This window comes from Mesoplodon mirus, assembly GCF_964341445.2.
Source record: "Mesoplodon mirus genome assembly, chromosome: 5".
Taxonomy (NCBI): Eukaryota; Metazoa; Chordata; class Mammalia; order Artiodactyla; family Ziphiidae; genus Mesoplodon; species Mesoplodon mirus.
The window spans coordinates 164,168,886-164,187,312 of NC_138980.1; the positions used below are offsets into that span (position 1 = coordinate 164,168,886).

At 33.3% G+C, this 18,427-nt stretch overlaps 1 protein-coding gene across 2 annotated transcripts in view; it reads left to right on the forward strand.

Moving 5' to 3' along the window:
- Window positions 1–15,912: 15,912 nt before the first annotated feature.
- Window positions 15,913–18,427, forward strand: part of LOC309805858 (cadherin-10) — a gene marked incomplete at both ends in the record, with an annotated part of 118,204 nt that continues 115,689 nt past the window's right edge. For both annotated transcript variants that reach the window (XM_082624164.1, XM_082624165.1), the window contains one exon: window positions 15,913–16,143. In XM_082624164.1, coding sequence (XP_082480290.1) covers window positions 15,913–16,143 — 231 coding nt within the window. The remainder of the gene's footprint in view (window positions 16,144–18,427) is intronic.

The following is an 18,427-nucleotide window of genomic DNA, read 5'->3' on the forward strand; positions in this document are numbered from 1 at the left end:
ATGTAAGTGGTAAGAGCACATCTCCACAACTTGCTCCTAAACATATGGGGAAAAACATTTATTCTCTCATCACTAATTATGATAGTATGTTAGGATTTTGTAAGTGCTTTATATGAGTTGAAGAAGTTATCTTGTATTCCTAGTTTACTGAGAATTTTTATCATGTGGGAGGTTGGATTTTGTCAAATATTCTTCATCAACTGAAATGATCATAGGTTTTAAAAAAGCATTTAATATGATTACAGTGATTGGTTTTCAAATGTTGAACTTACTTTACTGGGGTAAAGTCAAGATATATTATAATTTTACATATCATTGAGTTTCATGTGCTAATATCTTGGTAAGAATTTGTATTCTATCTTCATGAAGGTTATTGCTCTTCTTTGTTTTTGTTTTGTTTTGTTTTCCCTCTTGTAATGGCTTTTATCATTTTGGATTCAGAGTAATGATGCCTTAGTAAAATGTATTGGAAAGTGTTCTTCCAGTCTAGTACTTTCTGAAATACTTTGTGTAGAACTGGTAAATGTCTTAAATGTTTGCTTGAATTTGCCAGTGAAACTTTCTGGGTCTGGAGCATATAGATTCAATCTTTAAATATTTATGGACTTATTGATGTTATCTTTTTCTTTTTGACTGAGATTGGTTGTCTGAGTCTTCATGGAATTTGCATATTCCATCTACTTTTTAAAATTTATGAGTGAGGAACTTTTAGAAATGGTTCTTAAATAATCTTTTAACATCTGTAGGATCTGTAGTGATAACCCATTTTACTCTCCTACTGTTGGTTTCATTAATTTTCTCTATCGTTTCTGTTTCTAGTCTCACTCATGGTTACATATATGTGCATATGTGTGTGTATGTATATATATGCATGTGTGTGCACATACACACACATATTATTGCCTTTGTCTTTTTGATTTGGGTATTAATTTCTTCTTTTAGCAGTCTATTAAAAGAGAAGCTTAGGTAATTGATTTGACATGTTTCTCTTTACTGAAGTTGATATTTAATACTATAAATTTCCCTTTAAGCAATTTTTAGCTACACCCTACAAAATGTGAAATATATAGGATTTTTTCCATTTTTATTCAATTCACAGTATACTTTAATTTATTTTGAGACTTCCTTCTTAACCCATGGGATTTTAAAAAGTTGTTGTTTAAAGTAAAGGAGCTGTTACAGTGGAGGATTACTGGATTGAATGTTAATATTATGACATAGTATGAGTGTATTTCGTGTTTGGTAATTGCAATTATTGTTGATTTTGTTGTGGTCATCTATTTACAATGCTTGGTGTCAGTTTATTTATCTCTTGTAAAAATAAACTACAGTGTGTGTGTGTGAAAAAGAAGATCAAAGAGAAATGGCAACCAAATGAAATGTGTGATCCTTGATTGGATCCTTGATTAAAAATACTAAAGAACACAGTGGTCACCTACTAGGGAAATGTGATTTTGAGATTAGTGCTACCCAAAAGTATAGTCCATGGGCCCATAAAAAAACAAAAAGTTGTAGTTTAATTTTCAACTATTATGGATTTTCAGATCTCTCTTCCTCTTATTAGTTACTAATTTAAATCTGTTGTACTCAGAGATGTGTTCTATAATTTCAGTCTTCTTAAATATACTATGACTTGTATTATACCCAGAGTATGGTCTTCTTACTGTACTTCATATGTGTACTTGAACAAATGTTTATTTTGATATTGTTGGGAGGAATGTTGATGGTTCCTACCATAATTGTGTATTTTTAAATATTTTATTTCCTTTCAGTTCTATCAGTTTTTGCTTAAAGTATTTTGAAGCTCTGCATACATGTTTATGATGTCTTTTCTATGTGATTTGGCTGTTTTTCATAATGTAAAGCCTGTATCTCTAGCAATATTCCTTGTTCTGAAGTCTACTTTATCTGATATTAATTTAGCCAATCCAGACTTTTATAATCAGTATTTGCATGATAAATATTTTTCATTCTTTTATTTTCTTTCTACCTATCTCCTTCTATTCCAAATAAATTTCTTTTACATTGTATATTTTCAGGTTTTACCTTATTACCCATTGTGATAGCCTACAAACTAGGATACTAAGCTTCCTAGTATTTGGAAACAATTTACTTTTCCTAGTAATTAGCTCTAAATATACAATGCAATTTATTGTAAGCTTATTATAGTTTATCATATTTTTATTATCCATTTTTCCCCCAGGATAATTTGACCTTATTAAATGAAAAATCAAACTGTTGCTTGCAAATTGTAAACTGTTGCTTTTTACATTCATAGACCTTGTTTGCACTGACTCTGGGAAGAGATAATCCCATGAAAGTGTAGTAAAAATATTTTTGATTAGTCCCCAAAATTAATTAATTTTTTTCCATTGCTCAAATGCATTTTGTAATCATACTTTACAATGCAAACTTAGAATGCATGTTTGTGCTATACTCCAGACATAGCCAATATTTGGGGGATGGAGGATGGGGAAACTGGAAAGGACCACTACAAGCTTTATGATCTTAAATTATATTTTGGTTTTTGTGTCTTCCCATATATAGTTTTATCATCCTTTTCTCACTGCCATGTATTTTTATTCTTCAGAGCCTTATTATAAATTCAGTATTAGAGGTATGAGCCTACAGGTCACTGTATATATATCTTGCCTGCTTGGTTTGCATTAGAATCCAAAGATAAAAATTCCAAGTTTAATTGAATGGGCTTTACAACTGACGCTAAGGAGGACAGAAACTGATACCTCTAGTTATACAAAGTCCTGAACTTCCTTATCACACAATGTTTTCTGTTCCTCTGGATATACCACATATATATTTTTCTCTGTGGTTGTCTTACTCTTTCTTTTTTTTAAAAATGAAATTGGCTAGGTTTTAGGGGTTTATTATCAAATGAAACTGCTATAATTAAAGATAAATTATGGGAATGATCAAAGGGTTATGCTTAAAAGGATGAATACACATATTTACAAAAGAAATCAGGAGAAATCTTGAATGAATGCAGGAGGCTCCCATTCTAGGAAATTAGGACTTGAGACGTATTACACCTTTATGACACTTTATTCTTATTCCATAGTTTATTGTTGGGAGAAAGAAAGCGAGAAAATGCAATCTAAATAAACTCTTAGCTTCTTTTCTATATCCCACTCCTACCTCTCCATCTCCAGGTATCTAGAATTCCATCTTCCTAGGTGGTGGTAGAAGTCAAGAAAATAACTTAAAATGCCTTCAAATGGAAATGCATGGTATACAATACTTCCTTTGATTAACTCAGTCCATCAAAGGCCATTTACCACACTCACACACACACATAGACACACACACACACACACAGAGCAATAGAAAGATGTGTTTCCCCAAGGTGCAGAATACCTATTTAGAGGAATGATTAAAAAATCAGGATGTAATAACATGTAATAAGTATCCCCATGTAAAAATTCAGAAGGCATCAGGTACATGTGGATGGAGGTATACATAGAAGGTATACCAGTTATCCAAGGGAGCTAGTAAATGTTGAGCAGCACTCTGCCTTGAAATAATATTTTGCAATTAACTGAGTAGATGGCATTTTATAGATTAAGTCTTAATGGTCCAATTCTGATGTACTACTTTTTTTCTGACACCAATCTTAACCTGCTAAATTCTCACTGAATTGATAAATCCTTCTGGTTCCCACAGTGATTGTGACTGACTATATGTCAAGCATATAATTATTTCAGGGGTTAATACATAACCTCTTTTAATGTCCAAAAGCTTACAAATTTTACTACCTTCAATAGGTATAGGGTTTTTGTTGTAGTGATTTTTTTACACTGGATTTGGGTACCAACTGATTCAGTGAAGCAGACTTATAAACTTTAATACTCTCTAAAGATTAAAAATAATTACAGGTAGTAATTTCCCCATTGATGTTTACACTAAAAAAAGTCATATACACGTGTACAAACATCAAAATTTTCTAAACTAAGTGGTCATAAAACTTATCATGTGAAAGACTGCAAGCTGTATTTCATTTGGAATTCCAAGAGGCCTAGCAGGTGATTGGTAGTGATAAGGCCAGGATCCTGGGTATGAGTTAGTGAGGATAGGGGGCAGAAACCACTAAATGTAATCATGCTTTTAAAGGAAGTTTTAAAAATCCCCATTTTATTAGCTAATTTACAATCTTAGCCAATCCCAACGTTCCTTCCAGAGATATAATTCTTGAAAAAATATTTGCTACTGAATCTTTGTTCTCAAGGGGACTTGAATAGCACATGTATATATAAAATTCAACGTCAATGATGTCTTCCAAGTTGAAAGCAATCTGTGGAATTTACATGTCTAAATACATTATTATTAACATTTTAAATAATATTCTTTACCCAGAATCTTACTGTATGTGTCCCAGTACTTCTGTGGTTTATAGTTCATCCACTTCCTGCGGTATCAGAAATCTCCCATTCCCAGTGTGTCTGTCTTATTTGTGCTCAGCACACTGGAAGCTAGCCAGGATGTCTTCTAGATAAGAGGATTAAAGTGTAAGTTTTAACCATAGTAACATCTATTCATTATTAAATTATGGAGGACCTTTCAGAATAGTGCAAGGGGAATCTGGTGACCTGAGTTATAGTTCTGGTTATGACACTAACTGTTTGAGACTGAGCACATCACATAACATTACTCTTGAAACTGTTCCCATATTTGTCAGCTTGAGTTGTAGGAAAAAAAAAAATCTCTCTTAAGCTCAGTTTAAGAGTACTTGATCGTATGTTTTGCTGCTAAGGTCGGTGTCAATTTCTGCATGAGGCAGAGTAGGCACAGAGGGCTTAGGACCCTCATGATTTTTAAGGGAGGGGCCCATGAAAATGTTTGTTTTTTTAAAATAAGAGAAAACATTGAATTTTTAGGTCAAAGACAATGCTTTAATATATAATATTAATATATGTGTCTTTATATGAATGCATCTGTAAAACATATTTTCTAATATTGTTTTATCAACAAAAAAGCCCATGAAGGCAAACTGTTTAGAGCCCATAAAAGTCATAATATAGCCCTGGCTATGGTTGAGAAAATTGTGGCTGAAGGGTTAGAAGATTTGGACTTCATATTGTAACAGGCCTAGAGCTAAATTTAGATTTGAACTTAGTCATCTTAAAATTGTATCATACAATCAAAGTGATGTCATTTCATTCCATCAATGCATATGCTTCTTTTTCCTCTGAGGTTTGCACATTTTTCCCCCTGTTCATGACCTGTAAGGTACTGATGACTCATTTTTCCAATTCATGGAACACAATTCCATCCCATTGCATTGCCACAACTCAGTTTAATACCTGCACTTATGTGCAAATTTGTGCATATGTATACACATACAACATGAACACATGTACACACACAATGGCACTCTGTTTCCTCTTCCCTGTGTCAGCTAGGACAAGATTTCCTTCAAAAAGATTTCTCAGCCCACCCGTGTTTGGATTAGGTACTCTTTTCACCCATCCACACTGTTCATTCTTGGATGGTGAGAACCATCTTGCTTTTCACCAAAAGTTAACAACTTTCGTATTGACAAATGTAAAGCACAGAGACAATACTCCATAAACATTGCCAAGAGAATAATTCTAAATCTTAGTAGTCCCATTTATAGAATGAAAATCCTAAACACACTCTACTAAGATGAGTAAAAACACATGCACGCCAATTTGTATGACTAGTTCATTGGGGAGCTTATTATAATACACCTTACTACTCCAAATATTTACAAAGCCAATAGTATGTTTTAGTCTAGAGTCTATACTTAGGCACTGATACTTTTTAAAAAGTTTAGTAAGTAAATATTAGAAAATAAAGAAACCTTGTATTCTCTTTAGTTCAGTTGAAAACTATGATGAAAGTACCACTTAGCATTGAGCCAAGCATTATGAAAAATGGAAATAAATGACAGTCTAGTCTCTTTCTGCCCTCAGAAGTCGAAATTTAACCTATGCAATACTATGCCAGATGTATATTTCAACTACAGATACATAATTTTGGAGCAAATCCTTTTTTATGTAATGGACTTCCACGTAGAGGTAACGTAGGCTATCTACAAGTGGGCTTTCTAGTATTGTGTAAATATTGAAGCATAGAGTTAAAACGTAGTTCTGAGTGCTTCCCTGATGGTACAGTGGTTAAGAATTTGCCTGCCAATGCAGGGGATATGGGTTCGAGCCCTGGTCTGGGAAGATCCCACATGCCGCGGAGCAACTAAGCCCATGCACCACAACTACTGAGTCTGTGCTCTAGAGCCATGAGCCACAACTACTGAGCCCACGTGCTGCAACTACTGAAGCCCACACGCCTAGAGCCCATGCTCCGTAACAAGAGAAGCCACTGAGGTGAGAAGCCTGTGCACCACAACGAAGAGTAACCCCTGCTCACTGCAACTAGAGAAAGCCACGCACTGCAAGCAAGAACCAAAGCAACCAAAAATAAATAAATAAATTACTTAATTAAAAAAAAGTAGTTCTGATAAAATTTAGTGCTTTTATTTAAGCCTGACTATCTCATCAATGCCACAAATATCTGTCTTATGATCACTGTGCTTATTCTCATGTAATAACTATACCTTTAAGTATATTTTTAATGGCCAATAATATAGCTCCATGTTTGCACTTTTGACTAATTTTCACAAATGAGTATCAGGTATAGTTTTTGCATTTTCAGGTATAACAGTAAGAACTCATTTTGCAATACCCAATTTAGTGCATATTTCATACATTCACATAGTAGAACAAGCTAAAGCGTGCAGTGATTGTTTATACACTATTAGTGCATGCACAGAAGGTCTTCATAGAAAAAACTTTGAATAGGAATAATGTTTAACGGATTCTTTTTTCCAGCTAAGGATATTTTTTCTTGATGTTCTACTAATAATGTGTAAGTGAGGAATGACCCCATCTTGGGTAGGAATTCCTAATCAAACTCCCAAACTCTCTCTGTCTCTTCACTCATTGCTTTTTAGAAACAATTCAAGTCTTGGATCAAAGAAAATTGGGTACCAGATGGCTTTTATCCTAACATCTGTAAATTACCCTGAGAGCATTCTTGCTATCAGTTTCCACGTAATGAAATAAATCCTACTACAGCAGGATGAGACTTCCAGGAAGCAGCAGGTGTAATGTCACAGCTGTATTAGCATGGATCAAGTTACATCTGAGACTGTCACACTGGCTGCTAAAGTTAAGAAGGCTGCTGAGAGAGTAGCAAGAACTCTTGGATGCTCTTCTTTAGCTTATTAGCAAGAATCTAGAGAAAAGTCGTCACACCAAGTTATGTGTCTCACTCAGGAATGCTTCTCTTTACTCCTGCCATATGCTTTATCCACCCACTGCCCAGAATTTATATGCGTTATATCTGGTTTTGCAAATTATCTTGTTAAGACGTTAGCATGTAGTATAGCTAGAGAAGTGTATTACCGTTTTATGTGCAGGTCACATTCCTGGAGAATAAAATTAATTTCAAAAGGTCTCTCTTGAAGGTGGATTTGAATCTGAGAATAGCAAGGATCAAAGCTTCTTGGAATTCTGTCTGTATTGGCAACAATCTTAACAATGTTTGATAACTTATCTGAGACTAGCAAACCTTTATGTTTCATATTTCATTCAACAATGATATATTGATTGCCTATTTGACTAATGTCTTGTGTGAGTGTTGTGATGTTATATATAAATAGGATATAAGCACTAAATTATCCTTGACATGTTGTGTTTTTTTAGGGGAAGGGACCAAGTTTCCTTCTCACTGAAATACTTTAGAAAAAATAATAATATTCAATCCAGTTCAAAAATATTTATTGAACACTTTGTGCAATCCCTATATTAGCAACTTTGGATGCAAGACATAGGCCCTGTTTTAAGCTTACAGTCTAAACAGAGATACATATGCAAATGCATACTTAAAATAGAATGATAAATATTCAATGTAGAATTATATATTTTCTATGATATTAGAGCACAGTAGGTAATGCATAATGAACTCTTGGAAAAATATGATCAAGCATATGGACTCATATTATATGAATCCTTAGTGTAATGCTTTGATTCAGTAATCTCACAAAGTGCTTTATACTAGATGCATAAAATGGTATCAGATGCATAAAAAGGAAGTATTTAGTATGCACTGGCTCATTTTAATTGTATAATCACACCTGAAAAATGTTCCTTTTTTCTCAATGTTGAAATTTCATTAGATTGTATTGGTGCTATGAAACTCTAAAAGGATTAAAATTGTTCATCCATAGAGGCTTGGGTATGGTCTCAGTAATCTTTAGCACTTTCTATTATAATTATAAATGGTAAAATTAAAGGGAATAAAAGCTGGAACATTAAGATTCTAATCAACGTAATCAACCAACTTGAAGAATGACTAATTCCTTTTATTGAGAATGGGTTAGAGCTTAATTGATCACCTATTATGTGTGGAGACCTAATTAATAATTGAGATGTGTCAAAATGACTACTATATTGTATTTTGTGATCTGCTCTTCTTGGCTTCCTATATAATAAAATTAACATGCTAAAGAGAAAATAATGGTAATGATAAATATTTCAGAAAAATAATGAAGACTCTGTGATTACAGACATGGAATAAGGTTCAGTGAGACAGATGCTTTAAAATGTACATATAAAGGAAAACATAGTTTGTAATATGATCATGAGAATAATTGCTGTAGTCTGTGCTGACTTGAATCAAACAGATTCTTCTAGTTAAAAAAATTCCAGAAAATGACTGATTATTTAGAAAAAAATGTTCTGATCTTCCTACAGTAGTCACCTTATATATTATTTTCCCATCAGTGTAATAAGCAACATACTAGAGCTGTGAGGTACTAAACAGGAAAAAGTCATAAACATGTTCTGAAGATGAACCTCCATGTGGTTCAGCTGTGTTGACATTACAGGTGAGTTTGTTAGAAATGCAGAATCTGCGCCTCACCCAAGACTTGCCGAATGAGAACAGACATTTAACAAAAGCCCCAGGAGATGTGAATATACATTAAAGTTTGGGAAGCACTGAAATTATGGGAATGCAGAATTCTAAGGGATGATTTAATAATCTTAAACTTCATGTGGTATTCATATTAAATTATTTTTAAGAGTAAAATAAAGAAATGTGCCTTTGTAGGAAGTTCTTGAAAATGAAATTTATTAACTGAAAATGACATTATAGAATTTCATTAGTTTGTGGCATTTTCATTCCAGGAGATAGTTTAACTGTGGTTTCAACCCACTTGATTCCTTCTAATTATAACTGTTTACAATTTCAAACAAGTACATACTATCTTTACATACTATTTTTATATTCTAAAATTTAGCTTCTGTTTTTCACTGTAAATAGTCCAACCTATTCAGAAAATCTCCTTTATAAACATATTAATTACTTAATTCAAGAAAGGTTTACTGATACACCACACACACACATATATATATACATAGAAACATGCTATTCACCAGTGAGGGAAAGTCAATAAAATATAATTACTTAGACATGATTGAGAATTATATATTAGTGGAGGAGTAGTTTATACACATAAGAAGTTACATGTCAGACTTGAAATTAAACAACTGGAAATAACATGAAATAAATTTTAAGAATCATCTGGTTCGAGATATTGCAATGAGTTATCAAGTACATATGTTATCTTCCCAGTAATAGTCAGGTTTAAAATTTTTAATTGATTTGGGTCTTGATGAAGTGGGTTTTTGAAAATTAATTTATATATTAATAATGCCCTCTATGATATATTTTAAATAAGAAAGATTAAGGTTAAGAAACCTGTTAGTAGGTATTGTTTACTAAGTTGCATGAAATGATGATTTAAAACAATGTGGTGGCACATTAAACAGTGAGGGCGGTGTTGGGGGAAGAGAGCTGAGAGCCATGGAGAAAGAAAACAAAAGCAAGGGAATATATTGACTGATCATGTAAGAGGTATACTTGGTTAAATGGAAGTGTCAAAGATGTTCTATATTTTGAGTCAGGTTACTGGAAGTATGATTATTTGTGGTTTTTATACTGAAGGAGCAATGTCTTGAAAAGGTTAATAAGTAGGCTTCTAGCAACATAGAACATACCTAGGAAGAATTATCATTGAGAAAATTAACTATTGGTTTGTTTTGCATAATTTCCTAGTTTTATTTCTTTTTGTGAGTGTTTATCAATTGTTCATTTGTTTTTGGAACTGTTTTATATTTCCAAGAAAATTGAGAAGACACAAAGACTCCTCAGATACCCACTGCCCACACACATGTGTATCCCTGCTCATTATCAACATCCATAACCAGAATGGTACATTTTTTACTAAGGATGAACCTACTCTAAACTATCACTCAAAGTCCTTAGAGTTCGCACTTGGTGTTGTACATCTTATGGATCTGAACGAATGTTTAGGGACAAATGTCTCAGTTTTTTGAGGATCCTACTGATACCTCCTCTTGCCAAGAGATTCTTTCCTCAGCCATACCCAGTCTACCAGTAAGCCCATCAAAGGTATTCTTCATTTACAGTGTTTTTCATCTCTCACATTTCATTTTAGTTCTTTCTGAGGAATTCCATCTCTCTGCTTACATATCCCATCTGTTCTTACATGCTGTCTACTTTCTCCTTTAGAGCCTTTAACATATTAATCAAAGTTGCTTTAAATTCCTGGTTTGATAATCCCAACACTCCTGCTATGTCTCATTCTGATGCTTGCTCTGTCTCTTCAGTTTATGCTTTTTCCTTTTAGCACGCCTTGTAATGTTTCTCTTGATAGCAGGATGTGATGTACTGGGAAATGGAGCTGCTGTAAATAATCTTTAATAATGTGATGGTAGGGATGGGGAAGGGGAAGCATTCTATAGCCTATGATGAGTTCTCAGTCTTTCAGTGAGCCTGTTCCTCCAGACTGAAGTCACAAAAGTTTCTGAAGATTTTCTTACTCCTTAGGAGGGACTGGATGGTTACTGTGGGCAGGATTGGATTTTCTCTTCCCCCAGGTAAATTAGGCTCTGATAATACTCCAGCAGGTTAGGCTCTGGTTAAGTAGTTTCCCCTGAGGGCAGGCCTTGTTAAGAACAGAGTGATCTAAGGTATTTCCAGATATTTCATTTTCCCCTCTCCCTGTGGAAAGTACAAGGGGATTTTTCTCAGATATTTACTGTGGGAACTTGGTCGAGCTCCTGGAGGTAAATCTCACAATGTCAAGAACCTTCCCCCTGGAGTTTTTAATTCTCAGAGTTGTGCACACTGCATGTCCAGAAATTTATCAATTACAGTTCAGTTTTATTACTCCATTACTGGTTCCAGATGGTTTCTGCTCATGAGTCTCTGGTCTAGTAAGCTGTGCTTCCTTCTATTCACCTGTCTCTCCAACCTTGGGAGCAGTAGTTTGCCTTGAGTCCTCTCCTCTGTTACAAATCCAAGAAGAGTTGTTAATTTTTTTTAGTCCATTCAGTTTTTATTGTTGTTGGGATGGAGTGTTAGCTTCCAAGCTCGTTACATGAGAAATGAAAATGTCATTCTTTTTTAGCTGCTGAGTAGCATTCCATTGTATGGATATAGCATGATTTGTTTATCCATTCACCTGTGACATTGGCTTGTCTCCAGGCTTTCCCTATATCCATGCATTGTTATAAACATTCATATTTTATTTATTTATTTATTTATTTATTTATGTATTTATTTACTTACTTACTTACTTACTTTTTTATTATTATTATTTTTTGTGGTGTGTGGGCCGCTCACTGTTGTGGCCTCTCCCATTGCGGAGCACAGGCTCTGGACGCACAGGCTCAGCGGCCATGGCTCACGGGCCCAGCCGCTCCACGGCATGTGGGATCTTCCTGGACTGAGGCACGAACCCGTGTCTCCTGCATTGGCAGGCGGTCTCTCAACCACCGTGCCACCAGGAAAGCCCTAAACATTCATATTTTAGATGAGTATACTTTCATTTCTCTTGCATAAATGTCTAGGAGTAGAAGCTTAAGTTACATTATAGATATATTTTTCACACTGAAAAAACCTTCCTATCCTATTGCTGCTGTAACAACTTACCACAAACTGAGTGGCTTAAAACAATACAAATTTATCTATTACATTTCTAGAGGTCAAAAGTCTAACATCAAATTTTCCACTGAGCTGTGTTCCCTCTGGCAGCTCCAGGGGAATATCCATTGCTTTATTTTTTCAGCTTCCAGGCTGCCTGCATTCCTTGGTTACTGCCTTCTTCCTCAGGAAACTCTACCACTTGTTTCTGTGAGCATCTCTTTTACTGACTCTGATCCTCCTGCCTCCTTCTATGAGGCCCCTTGTGATTACATTGGTTTTACCTAAATGATCCAGGATAATCTCCTAAATCCCCAAGTTAGTCACATCTGCAAAGTCCCTTTTACCATGTAAGGTAGCATATTCACAAGTGTCAGGATTCAGGATATAAGCATCTTTGAGGAGCCATTATTCAACTTAATACATTGTCTTCAAAGAGTTTATATCATTTGACAATCCCATCAACAGTGTAAAAGATCAACGTTCAAGCTCATCAAGTTGTATACATTAAATATGTACAGCTCTGTGTATTTCAATCATACCTCAATAAAGTGGTTGAAAACAAAAATAAAATAAAGTGATAGCATGAAAAAATGAAAATACTCAGGATGTATTTGACAAAAGGTGAACAAGGCTTATATACTGAAATCTACAAAACATGACTGAGAAGAACTCAATAATGGAGAGACATACAGTGTTCATAGGTCAGGAGAGTCAATGTTGCTATGATGTCCATTTTCCCCAAATTTATCTAAAGATTCAATGCAATCCCCATCAAAATCCCCAAAGACTTTTATATATAAGTTGCAAGGTAACTATAAAATTTAAATGGAAAATGCAAAAAGTTCTGAAATAACCAAAAACAATTTTTAAAAGAAGACCAAAGTTGGGGGACTAACATTATCTGATTCCAGACTTATAAATTATAGGAATCAAGACAGTGTGCTATTGGTGTAAAGATGAACAAATAGACGAATGTAATAGACTAGCAAGTCCAAAAATATATAGACACACATACATAGACAACTGATTTTTTACAAAGGTACAAAGGCAATTCAGTGGAGAAAGGATGAGTTTACAACAAATGGTGCTAGGGCAATTGAATATTCATAAGTAAAACATAGAACTTCAATTCATATCTTGCACCATATACAAATCTTGATTCAAATTGGACCATAGACCTACACTGTAAGAACTAAAACTATAAAACTTCTAAAAGAAAACATAGAGGAAATGTTTTTGTCCTTGAGTTAGGCGGAGATTTTTAGACATGAGACAAAAAGCCCAATCTATTAAAGAAATAAATTCAAAAATCTAATTAATCAATATTAAATTTCTTATTTTAATTTAATCTTGTCATTGTTTGAAATGGTTTTATCAAATAATATGTAAAATATATTTTAAACATTTTAATTATCTTAAATCAGTATTAAAGTGTATTTAACACTAGACTCTTCAGAAAATTTATATGAAGTAACAGAAACTAGAACAATAATGAAGAAAAATGATTCTATATTTTTGTGATGCTCCAATTATTTACTAACAACTTTTACAGATGCAATCTCCACCTACTCCTTCCTAAAAATATTGGTACTTAAGCTTCTAAAGTTATTCGTAAAGTTGTAATTGTATTGAAAATGACCACCAATATAGCAAATAATTGCTTGCAAATATTTCTAAATTGAAAAAAAAGAGAATTGAAATGAGAATGTTGCCTCAATAAGTTTTAAAGCTTTTAGCAGAAACCCTAAATTATGTAAGCTCTCTTTTAACTTTTAGAAACAGTATATTTTTCTGGAGAATACTGTCTAGCATGTCCTGATACATTTTAAAAGTCAAATATCATTTTAGTAAATGTTCCTATTACTTAGAATCCAATCAATTTGAGTTTCTGTAAAATCAGTGCCTTGTGATGTAAAACCATTTTATGCATCAGATAATTTCTATACTCCAAGTACAGCATTTTACATGACAGATTTTAATACAGGTTACATCTGTCACGTTGAATGCTTCATGTGCTGTGGAGAGCTCCACTGTCATTTAGTACACTCTGGGGAAATACTGCTTCGCCATTAATCTTATTTCTAAAGCATGTTTGCATTAACCTTAAAATCGTCCTAATAATAAAACAAGCACACAAAAAAGTAAACAAATGCTGGAGTACTTAGAATACATTGTCATATTTGAGAAATGAAACTAAATCCTTTTGGTCCTCCAACCATTTTTTTATAGTATTTTATCATATCCTGAAATAAAATTCATAGCTAACAGAAAACAAAACAAAAAATACAGAGAAATTTTTAAAATAAAAATATTCTAACAGTAATATAAATAAAGAATAAAATAAAAGTAATTATGATTTAAAAATACTATTTTCATGCATAAATGTTTGAGTTTAACTACATAGAGAAGATAATGATACTCAGATGTTTGAACCAATTTACAGTTCATTCATTCAAATTGTTTAATGAGCATCTACTATGTGCAACGTTCTGTTATAAACATGTGAAAACAGTAACAGAGAAAAAGACTTCCCTTCTTTCATGGGATGATGGTAGGGAGACAGAATATGTGCACAATAAACAAATAAAGCACGTGTAGTGTATTGGGATATGCAAATTCGGGGAGGTTTCAAGAAAGGACCGAAGGAAGCAGGGGATCTACCTACGTGGATAACTACATGGAAAAGCCTTCCAGGTGGAGGGAAGAAGTAAAGAGGTCCTGGTTGAACAGAGGAGCATATGAAGTGTGTTGCAGGCTGAAGCAAGAAGGACACTGGCTGGAAAGGAGTCAATTTTGAGGAGTGGCCTGGGGGATTGAAGTATAACATGAAGTCAGAGAAGTGACCAGCTGTCATGAAATGGAATACAGAATTGTAGGTATTTGTGAGATGCTAGGTTTAATCAAAGTGAGGTAAGAAGCCATCAGAGTGTTTTGTGCAGAGAAGTGACATGATGTGATTTACATTTTAGTGGGATTACCTCGGATACATTGTTGAGAAGAAATAATTGCAGGTGGAGAGCAGTGAGGAGCTTGGGGCATCATGGGGTTCTAGGTCAGAATAGGGACAGGGAGGTGGTCAGAAGTGGACACATTGTGCAAATGTATCAAAGGTATAGCCGACAACATGATTAAATCCATCATATGTTGATTTAGGTGTTCCACAGACTGACCTAAGAGGACCTAAGAGGAGAGGTCTTCAGCTGAAGACACTACGTTTTTTTTGGCTTTGTTTTTGGCTTTACTTTTACCTTTGAGCTGGATTAAATTTGAAGAAACTGTGCTGCTGTTTAAAAATCATTTAAATATCATTACACTGCATAACAGTTGCATAGTTCCTGTAGTTTATTAAAATCACTAATTTATTTTCAAAATTTTAATTATGTTAAGTTACTCTGGAAATGTTGACATGCAAAATTAACTACATGTCCATTCTATATAGGGGTTATAATTCCTGAAAACTGGTAAAGTGCTGAAAGAAAAAAATAAATAAAAGCTAAATATGTCCTTTCTTTAGAATTTGTTTGAAAGAAATTATTTACAATTATCTTTTCTTAAATTGTAGACATGTTACTAGGTAAGTAGTGTTTCCAAACTAATAATTATTTTATGTAAAAGAGAGGAAGCAAATATTTTGGTTACTATTATTAATTAATATTTGTTATGTTAAATTTAAAGTGACAGGTAACATTCATAATGTTGTCAACTGACTTTTTTTTATTTGTTTATTTGTTTGAAGCTTTTGGAAACATGCCCAAAACGTTGATGAAATGCTGGAAACGAGTTGAAACACAATAAAATTCAACCCAATAATATAGGACTGCTTTTTCTTCATCCACGTTGGGAATTGTCAAGAAGTGAACTATGACAATATATCAATTTTTGCTACTGTTTCTACTCTGGGTATGCCTGCCACATTTCTGTTCTCCAGAGATAATGTTCAGAAGGACTTCTGTGCCCCAGAAAAGAATTTTAGGTGCACGAGTGCCTAGAAGTGATGGCAAAATTCTGCACCGTCAAAAGCGTGGTTGGATGTGGAATCAATTTTTCTTACTGGAGGAATATACAGGATCTGATTATCAATACGTAGGCAAGGTAAGTCTGTGTTGAAATGGCAAATATTTACATTCCAGTTTTTCATATGTCTCATAAAGAAAATTTGAAAGTTATCAAGATTGCCATTCTTACAAATTTGATTCTCTAAATATCCTTAAAGCAGTTTTTGTTTATGGAATACAAATTAGAATTTGAAAAACTATGTAATGAATATAGCATTATAAATATATGAATTCATTTACTAGAATTAATTCTGCCTACTACCTCATGTATTAAAGAGGTACTAAAAATTGCAATTTCAGAATTTGTAGTTAGAAATCAATGATCATGAGAAAACTATCTGGCAATCTAGTATTTAAAATAACAATGCATGTATATAATACCTATATATATACCTATACATATTTTGCATTGCATTGACTTCAGTGAGGAAGAAAAGATATATTTAAAAGTTGTTTAATGTTCTACAGAATAAGAAACCAAATGTCATTAAAAATATGACGTAAGGTAAAAAATATGCTTACTTATAAGAAAACTTATTCCAGATATGAGCGTTACTTATTTTTCTAAAGTCCTACCATGGGTACATTTAAATAAGGGAAGAATAAATGGGAAGACAGGCAGGAAAAAGTAGTTTACCTGTCGGGATATGATGACATGAGGAGATTTCATGCTATTCAGTTATAAAAGATAGTGAGGAAAATGAGCGTTGGTTAGGACTGGAAGGACAAATATGACATAAAAGTTACAATGGATGCTTTTATACACTAGATTGTATTAATTTCCAGTTTTCTTTCTTGGCACTATCTGAATCTAATCGAAATTAGTTAATATCTTAAAGAAAAAATAATTTTAATAGTGTTATTTTTATGGACAGTTTATGAAACTATATCAAAGAAAAAAAAAGCTAAACACACAAAAGGAAAGCAGATACAATCACGTGTTCATATATCACATGTCAACAGTAAAAAATTATGATAGATCCATGATTGTGTTGGCGACTTTTGCATCAACCTCAACTTTAATAGTTTCTTTCACATAATTAAAACTGGGCTTTTAAAGTTTTTGTCTTCTAAGAAGAACTATTTTTGAGAAAATACATGTTCATTGATTTTTAAAACACTTTGATATGTTTTTTCATGTTCCAGTTATTTCAGTTTTTAAAAAAAATGTCTGGCCGTATGAGAAAGATAGCATTAAAGATTAACTGTCATATTGACTGTAAGGTGAAGTAAAAAGCCAGCAACCTAAGCAATTTTACCAGAAAACATGCAGTAGTGGACTTATCACAGGGTCATCTGATAGAATTCCTGAGCTCAGAGGGTTAAGGTAAATTTTATGGTTGCTGCAATAGGCAACTTTCAGTTTATGAAACCAACCACATGAAAATATAATAACTGAAATCTGAGCCATAGAAACTATAAATAGTTTCATTTGGCTCTTCCTGGACATAGCAGTTATTTGTTTATTTGCATAGATTTTCCTTCACCTAGTCCTTAATGAGGATTTAATAAATGTTGGTAAATTGAATTATCATTGCATTATGTACTCTGTTGTGATAATCAAGGTACTTCTATGTACTTTCATTTGTTCTTTCCCCAAAGAATATCAATAACTTGAAATCAAGAATTTTACTTTGTATCTCTCTTTGTTTCTAGCTCTTAGAGTAGATTTTAATATTTAGTTGGTTGAATTAACCCGAGTTGTATTGAACTGAATTCCCAGAGTCATCTGGTACCACTTAGCTCTTTGGTAGGGAAAACTAATGTAGAGTTTAAATTACTGTGGGCTATTAAAGCTGGTAAATACTTAAGATACATGCATCTTGATATGCAGCTCAAATTTTATTCTTCCTTACTCTGCTCTACAAAAGCAAGCCAGAAAACTCTTTAATGAGGAGAGGCATAAGGAATTTATGGAATGTGTTCACCAGTTTCTTCTATAAGTGTGTCCTGAACTACCAGATCAACAGACATATTTTAGATGCTGTAGCTCTGAGTTTACTTCTAATACCCAAAGCATCTGTTTTTTTCGCTTGTATTTCAAGTCAATTTTGTATTTCTATCATTTATTCATGTCATGACCTGTGAAATAGTTATTTTTAAATTTCCCTTGTCTGTAGTACATATGTGTGTTACTTTTTATTAAGTATTTATATTGCATTAATTACTTATACAATTAAAGATCTTATTTTAGAAGTAAACATATAGATTTTTTTTAAACATATAGATTTGTATATGCAAAAAGGCAGTTATGAGATATAGAATATTTTTATAAACATGCATTTTAATGAATATAATTGGGGGCTAAGATATATTTTCTT